Genomic DNA, 12,612 nt, shown 5'->3' with positions numbered 1-12,612 from the left:
AGGAAAAAATTGTTTAAAGTCAGTGGCGCGTTGCGCATGTTATTCATATGCTATTTTAAGGGCGCATGCTTGGCCATAATCAATGTAGCGTGTGCACAACGCGCATACACTTTGATTCTCTCATCTACACAGAAGCAGCAGTTTTCATTTTTGCAAATCATACATTATTATGATAGATAGATAGATAGATAGATAGATAGATAGATATATAGATAGATAGATAGATAGATAGATAGATAGATAGATAGATAGATAGATAGACAATTTATTATAAAAGCATACATCTAGCTTACACATTTACCCAAATTATCATACTCCTTTTTAACCGAAGTTAATTTGGGTGGGTTTCTCCATCCCCAACCTCCCTGACGAGAGCGTTGCTCTCCTCGGCTGTGAACCGCTCCTGGCGCGCGTCTGGCAAATCCGCCGTTATAATAGGAATCCGCTTTAGAACAAAGCGCGTCTGCTCTTAAAGGGAATGTGAGATGACGCTCTGATTGGTTTATTTCACGTTACGCCCAAACCACACCTATGAATAATGAAGCTACTTCAGACCAACCCATTTTAGATTTGCGCCTGGCGCAAGAGTCATTTATCCCGCTGGGAAAATAGCAACAGCGCCAAGACCCGCCCACAAAGTTACTTGCGCTTTGAGCTTTGACACTTGCGTTTCAGATCGTTAAAATAGGGCCCTATAACTTGCTGGCCCAGAAAATGTATTAAAGACATCGTTAATATAGTCCAAGTGACTCCAGTGGCTCAATCTTAAGTTTATAAAGCGACGAGAATACTTTTTGTGTGCAAAAACAAACAAAAATAACGACTTTATTCCACTTTTCATTTCCTTCTCTCTGGGCCTCGAGTCTTTTCACGTAGTGTTTAAGCGTAGCGCGTCTGTGTTGCCTATGGAGTGATCCAGCACTCAGATTTCATCAAAAATATCTTAATTTGTGTTCCGAAGATGAACGAAGGTAACCCTAACGGGGTTGGAACAACATGAGGGTGAGTAATTACTGACAGAATTTTCATTTTTGGGTGAACTAACCCTTTAAAAAGAGGTCACTGTTGTGGGTTGGAAAGACTCTTAAGGCTATTATTACCAAAATTATTAAAATGATGCAAACCACATTCAGTTCATAATTATACTTTAGTATAGTCTAGTTAATCTGAATGCATTTACCTGCTTATACATGAGTTATAGAAATCATTCCATACAGTAATCATCTCAAAGTATTGCCAATGGTATTTTAGCCAAACCACATATTACTGCTATTATTGAAGTGACTTGTGTGTGTTGGTCCCTCAGCGGGCCTCACTCTGCACACAGAAAACAGAAATTGAGAAATAACAAGGTCACATGAGACACAGCCATCATCTAACCGTACTGGGAACTATATTCTCAGAAGGTGAAGCACTGCTACTTCTGCGGAGTGATTTACTCCAACTCTGAGCGAACTCTCTGCTCCTCACCACGGGGCTTCTCAGGTGCTGCGAGTAAATCACTCCGCCCAAGTAGCAGTGCTTCGCCTTCTGAGAATATAGTTCCCAGTATGTATACGGTTAGACGATGACTGTGTCTCATGTGACCTTGTTATTTGTACACGCGGTGACTATACAAATCACAACATGTAAATAGGAAAATGTTGGCGTTATTTTGTCACTTATTGGGAGCAGTATGCTAGCTGGAGCCATTTACCTCCAGTCTTTGTGCTAAGCTAGGCTAGCGGTGGGTGCGTCAGACAGAGTTACAGCACGCATGGAGATGAAAAAGGTATGTATGGACTTATCTAACTCTGGGGGATACGGTGAATAAGCTAAAGTCCCAAAAAGTCGGCGTGTTCCTTTAAATTGTAAAATTTACAGTTTGACTGTACAGGTTTACAGCTGTTGGATTTAACAGTTTATTAAATTATTAAATTTATTTAGTAAATTACTGTTTTAAATAGTAAAATGTACTGATTGTTCTGTAAATATAATTACATTTTTACAATATTTTTACAGCGTTATTCTGGCAACCACAGATGCCAGTTTTTTTTTTTTTCTGTAAAAGCAGCAGGATATTTTTTACATTGTATATAAAATAGGAAAATTTGGTAATCAAGTAGAATGGATTTCCTGACAGTAATACGACTCACTGAGTTTCTTGCTTTTGGTGAGGATGTTGACAGCAAATGACAAGAAGTATCAACAGAGGGCAGTGTGTGATTGTATTTTCCCTAAGTTCTTTTTTTGTTGTTATTTTTAGGACAAAGCCACAACACTATGAATTAAACCATGAAACCAATCCCAGTGTTAAAAGTCATATGTAAATGAAAAACATATTAAAAGCACAGACCGTTATAGAAAAAATTATAGACAACCAAGTTGTATTATACTCTTGGTCTGTAACATTTTACAGAAATTCACAAAGCTTTTGCCATTTTCTAATACTGTGTCAATGCAGTAACATTGTATTGTTTGTGATCTCAGACTTTCAATTGATATGTTTCAGATATATTATTGATAGGTTGGTTCTCAACCACACAAGCGTGACTGTGCAACGATGTGGCTCCAGTCAGAGAGCGAGCAATTAGGCGCATCATTTCCTGTAGAACCTGAGACAGGAAGAAGCCCCTCAGTGCAAAGTGAGAACTGCTAAGACGATGTTCAACTAATAGCGCTGTGATAGAGAGCTGCCTCTTTTCATGTGGCGTAGAAGAGGTCAACATGTGAAAGTCTGCAAAAGGTCTTTGTCACATGTCAAGATGTGCAGAAACAAAAAACATTTTACACTGCTGGGTGACATTGCTTTTAAAGATTAAATATTCAGTTTCACAGCTTGTTATGTGGTGAAAATTATAGTCTGCTGTGTAAATACCACAAGATCAAATTTGCCTTCCTAAATCACATTATTTTTCTTTATTTCAAAGTGCTTTTTCAAGAGACCATTTCAGAATTTAATGAGAATCTAAAACTCTATGAGATGCGTTTATCAGCGCAGAATCTTATTTGACTAAACACTAAGGATAAGGTAAGGTAGATCAACTGTAGCTATAGCAGAATTTCTGTTCACAACATACATTCAGATATTGATATGATAAGCAAGATCAGTTGGTTCATTAAATGTATACTCTTTGTCACATCTTCTAACAGAGTGAAACACATCCATGATTTAACATGCAAATCAACAAATGAATTCAGCAAAAATGTAAGAAGACACATTTTCAATGTGCTTATGCTGCAACAGAGGTTTATGCTATTTATTCGTTTACATTTAATAAAAAAAAAAAACCGTAGTCAGCAGTCCACTGGGAAGGGGGTTGTGTTTCTTTAATTAAACAGAAATGTTTGTCTGTTTGTGAAGGATGTTTTTGTGGTTTTGATTCAGAGAGGGGCTTCAAAACAGAAGTAAGAGGTCAGTCCTGTGGTTGGAAAATGATCAAACCACAATGTGCACAAGCAATGCATGTACAAAGAGACGTGCCAAAGTGCAAACAAGCATCTCATGATCTCATTTTTCTTCATTTTTTATCTGTCAATTTGTCCTTTTTTTATTTTATTAAATGCAATATTTGTTTTCATTTTTATTTTAATAATAATTGAAAAATTATTTGAATACGCAATCTAAAATAACTGTTTTTAATAAACTTTTTCTTTTAGGAAAGACACTTTAAACAGCAACTCTGCTCTGACACATACATCTTTAAAAGTGTTAATGTATTTAAAAGTGTTTGTTAGATCAATCAGATTTTTCACACATTGGCGAATGTCAATGCTGGTCCGCTGAAGTTCACATCTACACTTCTCTCTCTGTACTGAGCAGCTTCTCTCTCTCACTCCTCCACAGGAAGTGATGCGGCTAACAATCTGTCTTCTGGTTGGAGCCTCAGTCGCTGTCACACCCTATGCATTGTTTGTGCAAAAGCCGGTGGTTTGGGCTAACACTGATGTTAAAATAAACCCAGATCAGATATCAGTCTCAAGATGATCAGATAATCTGATGAACTGAGCTGATCAGTTGTTTAATGTGCAGGTAAGGTGTTCATTTGCTGTGTGTTACTGTTGAGGCTCGGTAAACATGCATGTGGCGTTGAGACGCATAGGTACAGTATGTCACACAAGATAAAAGTATCAGTTTGACATCATGACCACATGCTTTCTGAAAATAAATGATCATCACAGTAAAGGGCAAATTCCCCATGTGGTACATGACATTACTAAGATGAATCAAAAACGGTTTACAACTGCATGCACTGGAAGCTTTCGTGAGATGCAAAATACATTACATAGTCCACTTTAGACATTCTACTAACTATAAGAAACTTTGCAACTACATGACAAATAACTCTCATTAATTTGCAACTATATGTCAACTAACTCTCATTAGACTCAGAGTATTAGTAGACTATTAGGTTAGTGTTAGCAGATATTAAGCAGACAGATATCAAAATAAAGTGTTAGCAGATATTAGGCAGACAGTTTAGTAATAATCTAATGACTGCTAGTTGACATGTAGGTGCAAAGTTACAGTCAGGAGAATGTCTGGTGGAGAGCATAACAAAGTGTTAGTTCCCTTTCAGTCGAGAACGTCAGACGTGGTCGACGTCGACTGAATGGGAATACGTCCTCCGTTCCCTCCTTCAGGGAACAGTGGGTTGCATACGCAACCAGGACGTTTCAGACAGTCTACTAATACTCTAATCAATGACTGTTAGTTGACGTAGTTATTTACAGTTTTTGCAAAGTTTTTTACCTCTAAAGTGGACTATCGAAAAAAAAGTTACTATTAACATTTGTTTATTGAGTGTTTATCTTGCTTTGTGGTGCATTGTGACGTCTGTTGTCAAAAAGTCAGTGAAACACATGACTAAATCACATGAGGCTCATCTTTGGTGATAAAGTTGTGCAACTAAAAATATGAATGTACAAAGAGGTTAATACAAAGTTAATACAATTTTTAAAGTAGCATATTTTTATACTGCCATCAATTTTAACTGGGCTTACAACTGCTATGGTGAAAACAATAAAAAATCATACTCATTCTGTCCTCATCACCACTATAAGAGAAAAGCTGGCATTGAGGACATCTAAAAACTGGACAACTCTTCTTCCCAGCCAAGTCATCCATCTTTCTTCTCAGACTCGTTCTACTTTAGTTGGGTCACACAGTCAAGGCTTGCAGAAAAAAAGAAAAAATCAGTGAGCAGATTACTTGGCCTTGTCTTTGTTGCATAATAAAAAACAGACCTTTAACTCTTTCCAGCACCTGGTTTAGGCCTTAGATCATCTTACAACTAGATTAACTGCAAGTTGTATCTAATCATATAACATCCATCAAAGTATAAATACACACACCTTTTATTTGGTCACTTTGATAAAAAAGTAAGTAAATAATGTGAAAAGTAATCAATATAATGTCTCTGTCCATGGTGCTGAAATTCAGCTTATGAAGAGGTGTGTTGAAACAGTTAAACCTGTTAAAGCTTTATATGGGATCCTGATATCTTGCATTAGAGTAGATTAATTCATATTGTCCTGATTTTGTGATTGATGTGAAAGCCAGTTTAAATATCAATAGCATTTGTGATAGTGTGAAATTGTTTAACTACACAATAGGCCTTTTAACACAGCCAGTCTAAAACCCGAGGTCAAACATCAGAGGTGCAGTTTAGTCAGTCGCTATTACAATGGAAACTTTCAGCCGCTGAGGTGTGAGCACTTTCTTTCCACTCTCGATCTTACTAGGTGACAGCGAGTTATTTTTGTGGCCTGGGCTCATAGTCCAAAACCACAAGTGTATAAAGTGTCATGCTACTGCTTCTACCCACATCACACAAGAGAAGAAAAAAAAAGAAAAAAAATATATTTTAAAAAGCCTTTTGCGAATTCTTTTAAATGATACCTTTGTACGATTTCCATATTATTCGAGAGGCTACTGGGATTTGTTTACATTTATTTTTACATTTATTTTATATTTATGTCACACTTTAAAATGTAAAAAATATAGAAAATGAAAAAGAGTGATCATTTTAAAATATTATAATATAAATGTTATTTTTAACCTAAAATATTTATATTAGTAAAACATTATTCAAATCTAAAATTAGTGCAAGTCAATGAATTCAGAACCGGCTGATTTTGTGTTTGTATTTATATTTTATAAAAGTAGGTGGAACTGCACTGCTTGAAACACGCCACACAAATATAGGAAAAATATAATGAAGAAGCAGAATTTGTAAGGGATATTTTAAATAAACAAACAAACAAATAAATAAATGTGTCACAAATCTGTTATAATGGTTTATATGTAATAATGTCATACATCTCAGTATTGTGTGTGGAAACAACACACACACACACACACACACACACACATTAAATAAGCAACACCTTGTATTTCTGCCCATTAAAATAGCATAGTGTACTGTAACCATGCATGACACACTGAAGCTAAACAACCAATCATAACTATAGTGTAGACCCAACCACATGTAACAGTTATTGCTAATGTATTGGTAAATAGTAAAATGCATCAACTATTGGCACCGTTAAACTGTAGTAAAGCTCATTCAGACAGTGTTGGTCCGCTGAAGTTCACGTCACCAGGGCTCGTTCTACACTGAACTGCTACTTCCTGTCACTCCCTACAGGAAATGATTCTTTGTTTCAAACTCTGCCACTTCATTTGATGAGAGGCTGCATATGTTTAAACACGGCCATGTGGTCTGTGGTGTGTTTGGTCTACAATCACTGTGCTTACATATTTAAAAAAAGAAAGAAAGAATTTAATTAAATAAAAAATAAGATGATTAGCTAAATTCAATTTCATAATGCTCTAAAAACATGTTTTCCCAGACTTTATTTATTGTGCAAAAATGTGTTATTTAGCTAGTAGCCCACATATATATATTACTTACATGTATTGCATTCCTCATTATGGATTTCTTAATTTGTGTTGAATAAACATTATAAAACATGAAAAAAATTCTTTTTTTTGCCAATTTACTTTTTATAGGCCTACAGGCTGGCCAGCTCAGACGACATTTCACACGTTCACAATAATCAATACTATGACAGAAATGTCTCCACCTAATGGCTGAGCTTTATTTTAATTGTTTTGAGAATGTTGTTTGAGAAAGATTTAGCAATGTAACAGAGGCACTGAAATCTGCCATTAAGCTTATATATACTTGGATTTAGACACTGACACCATACATCATTTAGCTTTCAGTTCAATTTGATGGTGCCAAATGCAAGATTTTAAATAACTAATTTTATTGGCGTATTTTATTGTTATCTTTATTTTACATGTAAATAAATTTAAGGTCTAGCTACATGGATCTACTCAGAAGTGCTGTGATGCTGATTTTTTTCTCTTTCTGCAAAAAGAAAACAAGATCTAGAGAATTAAAAAAATTAGAGGATTCAAGAGAAGCGAGTTTATTATCATTTTTATAATTTCATAACATTGCAACACGTGTTTTAGACCGTTGTTTTAGATAGTTGTAATATACTAGATAGTTGATTTAATACAGACTGAAGCAAGTACAGAGTAAAAGCCACTCCCCCTTCAAATAAATAAAGCTCAATTCAATTCTCCTCAGTTGAGTCGATTGGACTGGAACGTAAAGATGAATTTGTTTGCAACAAATCCTCTGATGCTCTTTTTAATAGGTAAATACATTTATGATGTTTGCTATAGAATTTGGGAAAATGAAACATAATGTTTACCATGAATTTAATAATAATTATCAATGTGTAGCTACTATATATACTGTGTAATATACAATACCTCATAAAAACATATGCTTTGTCATTTATCTTTCATTAAATAACTGATTTTGAAAGCACAGGGCAAAGCTATTTCCAAGAAGTATAGAGAAACATCACATGGTGTTGAGTTTACTTTATTTTTAGATTCAGAACAATCTTGTCACTATCCATTTACATTCATATATTTCCTTCGCAGTTTTAAAGGAGGAGTTCGTCCAACTAAAATGAAATTTCTGTCATAACTGAATCACCCTCATGTTGTTTCAAACCTGCAGGACTGACTTTCTTCTTCGTGGAACTCAAAAGGAGATATTTGGAGGAATGTCTCTGTGTATTTTTATTAATTTAAAACTCAAACTATGTTTATTGGACACCAACAGTCTTCATAATATCTTCTTTTGAGTTCCGCAGAAGAAAGTCACATTATATCATTGAAAGTACTTTGTAACATTTGTAATGACTTTGTAATTTCAGACATGACGCAACACAATGTTTTAGATGCAATTTAAATGCAAAACGCAGCTTACATTTGAATCCGAATCAACGTCTTCTACTTTTCTCCTTATGACATTATTGATTGTTTTCAGGGATCATCTTTGTAAAAGGAACATCTTTAACTTCGGTGAAAATGGTGAACAGTGGATCTACTGTCTCTTTTCTGTGTCCAATCTTGACAGAATTCAATTACATCGCCTGGTTCAAGCAGATTAATGGATCTCTTCCACTTTGCATTGTTACTCAGTTTGTGAACAGAAAACAAGCAGACTCCATATATTTGAATGGCTTTAAGAAGGATCATATGGAGATGTCAGTGAATGAAACATTTTCTTCCCTGAAGATTGTCAATGTGGACGTCTCTGACTCTGGAATGTTTTACTGTGGAAGTTTTTTGATGAACTACATGATGTTTCACAACAAAACACAGTTAGTGGTAGTAAATGGTAATACCCGAGTCTATTAAACTGATTCATATTCAGGATCATTGCTATTCAGTTACTAATATTTTTTTTGTATTTATTTTTTTTATCATCAAAGAGACTAATCAGTTTAAAGAGGATATTGCAAATGCCGATTGTGGTATGTGTCTTACAGTTAAAAGAGAAACAAAATTTGGCACTCATTCAACTTTTCTTTATTTCTAACTTACATAATCTTGTTATCTCTGACTTTCCTCCTCTTTTTTAATGATTTGAATGGTTTTAACAGGGGCGGCGGAAGAAACTTCAAGATCCTGCCACGTCTATTATACACTCACACTGATCTTGAGCGGCTTGGTTTTGCTTCCCACTGTTTTTGCGATTGTAGTCTTAATCAGGACGAAGGAAAGAAACAAACAGAAAGGCATGTGATTTTTTTTTTAAATACACACAAAAATACACAAATAACAATTAGATTTAAGGGAACCTCAGGTGAATAGGGTAAAAAATACTTCCTCAGTTGATTGATTACATTAAGAATTGCAACAACAACAAAATGTATAATACAAGTTTTCTGAAATTATGTTTAAATATGCAAATGAGGTGTTATCTAATGAAATATGCACTAATTTGCATACATTTCTAGAACAAAAATCTGAACATTGGATAAAGTCAGGTGCAATATTCTTGTTTCATTTGTTGATAAATTGGAGTCAATGGTCAAATATACAGGGGGGATTTTGGATATCTCTTTTTAATAATTGAAATCTACAGGCGCAAATAAACAAAGTTCTATAAAAGATACACTTAAGTGTTTTTTGGATGTTTTCTTTCTACCAGGTCGAAAAAACCCTTTATGAAAAGCCAAAAAGCGCAAAATCTCAAAATTGACAGATTTTTTTTATTTTTATTTTTATTTTTTAAAAACAGTGTTTTTGCCAGTAAAAGTGCTTTAAGATGGTTAATGATTTTCTTGTTTTACTTAGATGCACAGTCTCAGGGTCACAATGAAGAGATGAACAATCAGTTGCAAAAGGTATTTCAAACTCAAATTATTATTATTGAAAAATATAAATATATGTTTGCATTTTTCTATTGTTTTTGTTTGTTTGTTCCCCAGGATCAATATCCAGACTTGAACAATGCACCTGTAAGTTTTGCCAAGAAGAACAACAACAGGAGACCAGTAAGATATACGAGGGATGTGGAGACACACGTTGTTTATTTTGCTGCCACAAGATGACACACATGTCAGATTATTATTTGTGGAGCACTAAACACTGTATGAATACATCATGTTGTGAATGTGTGCTCCACTGTTTTCTGCAAATATGCCAACAGCAACAATAGCACAAAAAAGTATACATATCCTTATTAAAAAAAAAAAAAAAAATGACTGCTCCAATTGGTAAAATATACTGCATACTTTATTTTACTAATAGCTTAATAGGTAGGTCTATAATTTCTAACTTGAGATGGCAGGTCAGTTAAATTACACATTTGTGACCCTGGACCACAAAATCAGTCTCATGGGTAATTTTTTTTAAATTGAGATTTATATAAATTGATCATCTGAAAGCTGAATACATAATCTTTCCATTGATGTATGGTTTGTTAGGATAGGACAATATATGGCCGAGATACAACTATTTGAAAATCTGGAATCTGAGAGTGCAGAAAAATCGAAATATTAAAAAAAATCACCTTTAAAGTTGTCCATTTCTATTGGTGATTGTGCTGCATCCACTCACAAAAATATTTGTTTTATATATTTAAGGTGGGAAAATTACAAAATATCTTCATGGAACATGATCTTTACTTAATATCCTAATGATTTTTGGCATAAAAGAAAAATCGATCATTTTGACCCATACAATGTTTTGTTGGCTATTGCCACAAATATACCCGTGCGACTTAAGACTGGTTTTGTGATCCAGGGTCACATTTATGCTCTTGACTGACACATAAATCACAGCATGTTTCATTACAGACAAAAACAAAAGTCACCAACAGATTTTGGACTAGGTTAATACTACTTATATTGAGAACAACTTATTATATTTTGTCCGGCATCCGACCAGCGCGGAAGGTCTCTACGTGTTACTGTCTTTTCTCGAGGCAAAGTATTTTTTGATTAAATGCAATACATTTGAATATGTATTCTCTCATTATTTCATCTGACTCCATAAATGAAAAGGTTTTAATGATATCTGTGCATCATTAAATGTGAGCGAATGTTTGACTATTCTTTTTAACTCTTTAATGAAAATAATGTTAAAGACGGTTAGAATAATCAAATGTAACAATTTATTATGGCAGGTAAATGTATCATGGCAATTTCAGAATCAATTCAAAGATAATCAATACAAAACATCAAAAGCTCTGGATTAAAGAGAAGAGATGCGAACCCGACATTAGGAAATACATGATGCTGAATTCTTTGAGGTCCTTCAACATCATGGGCTCATCTGAATAAGGCCCCGAACCCTTTGCTACATTCCATTATATAGACAGAACCTCTTTCACATGGAAACATCTTCCAACAATGGAAATTTGCATTCAGAGGTTACACCTTTTGGGGGTGTGAGCCCATTTGCCAGGACTCCAGGAGACCACCTTCCTTTGTGTGTCAGTTATCCCTAAACTCTTAAAAACCTTATTACCTTTTGTTTTACCTATTTGGAAATGAGACATTTGTACCAATCGCCCTGAGACATTTCAAATGATCCTAAATATGTATAATACTCAATGTTAATCATTCACATTAAACCAAATATTCTTGGGTGAGTTTTTGGTGATCTTCGCATGGGGAAGAAGGAGAGGGGGGTGAGGGAAAGAGATGTAGATTAGGATGACTCTGAGGTGAGACTTTCGCCTCGATAGTGCACGAGTTCAAATGTTAATTTCCAGAGAGGTCCTTTGTCCTCTCAGGGTCTGGTCACTCTTCAACCAGACTGTCCGGCATTTTCCAATTTCTCAATTCTTACAGTATTTGCATTAAATATATATCACAAGTATAGTGCATCAAGTTTAAGTGAAACAAAAAGTAGAATTGTTTGAGTTTATTGCCACATCAGCTTCATTGCCAATACAAATTATACATTAGAGAACATTTAAAAAGAAAAATATAATACAATATAAGACAACGTTTTATACATTTAAATCTATAAAAGATTTTGTGTGGCCTACATGACACCTTGTACATGACACCTTGGTCATGTCTGGATTTAAAAGAGTAAATGCATCTTCTTCCTACCACAGGTCAAAGGACGTCTGGGATTTCATGAACCGATTCGAAAGGACTAGTTGTGAGGAGAGAGTGTCTGGGTGTGGGAGGAAAGTCCTGTAATCTGAATATGGGTTTAACATAATTAAAATACAAAATATATATTTGTAATTAAGGTAGATACAACTTGATGTGAATAATAAGTTTCATTGAGACTCATATATGCGATTAACATAAGGGAAATGATTATAACTAATGCTGCAAATAGCTAGCTTTCATCAATTGAAAGGTCTATTCATCGTGGAGCAGGCAACCTGAGAATCTGCATTTGACAAAAAGTCAAAATAAACGAGAAGTGTTATAATAAAAAAACAGACGTGTTCGATTTAAAAATCACATCTGTGAATCATTAATTTCACTGGCCACATCGAGGACAACTAGTCCCATTCAAACAGAGCTGTAGGCTATAATCATATTCTCATGTCTGATCTTGTCTGTAAGAGTATGTTTAGTATTTTACCTGGTGAAAAGAAGTTACTGCTACTGTATCTTGCCGTTCAAAGAGTGTTCAGACGTTGATTCAGTAACCGCGCTGACTGAGTTTGTTCAGTTATTTTGAACAAAACACTAAAACACTGGCTTGTAAGAATCATTTGTTTTGATTCACTTTAAAGATCCGGTTCGTAAGAGTCATTTGTGAATCGGACTACACTGCGG

At 34.7% G+C, this 12,612-nt stretch overlaps 2 protein-coding genes across 2 annotated transcripts in view; both read left to right on the top strand.

Moving 5' to 3' along the window:
* The window catches only part of LOC311079676 (uncharacterized protein), a 61,793-nt gene that overhangs the window by 46,022 nt on the left and 3,159 nt on the right, over window positions 1–12,612 (top strand). The gene's annotated exons all lie outside the window — the stretch shown is intronic.
* On the top strand, window positions 7,604–11,078 carry LOC311079684 (uncharacterized protein). Its single transcript, XM_084109323.1, has 6 exons — window positions 7,604–7,653; window positions 8,340–8,693; window positions 8,788–8,829; window positions 8,959–9,093; window positions 9,656–9,705; window positions 9,790–11,078. The coding sequence occupies exons 1-6, from the start codon at window positions 7,611–7,613 to the stop codon at window positions 9,910–9,912; spliced, it is 747 nt and encodes a 248-aa protein (XP_083965449.1). The 5' UTR covers window positions 7,604–7,610; the 3' UTR covers window positions 9,913–11,078.

This window comes from Abramis brama, assembly GCF_963993115.1.
Source record: "Abramis brama genome assembly, chromosome: 3".
NCBI lineage: Eukaryota > Metazoa > Chordata > Actinopteri > Cypriniformes > Leuciscidae > Abramis > Abramis brama.
This window is presented reverse-complemented; position numbering and strand designations above follow the sequence as displayed.

What these genes read in the sequence shown, in the direction of transcription:
- LOC311079684 (XM_084109323.1), top strand. Translation starts at nt 7,611, where the DNA reads ATGAATTTGTTTGCAACAAATCCTCTGATGCTCTTTTTAATAG. An exon ending in TCTGATGCTCTTTTTAATAG is followed by an intron (nt 7,654 to 8,339) that starts GTAAATACATTT and finishes GATTGTTTTCAG; the next exon opens with GGATCATCTTTGTAAAAGGA. An exon ending in ACAGTTAGTGGTAGTAAATG is followed by an intron (nt 8,694 to 8,787) that starts GTAATACCCGAG and finishes TTATCATCAAAG; the next exon opens with AGACTAATCAGTTTAAAGAG.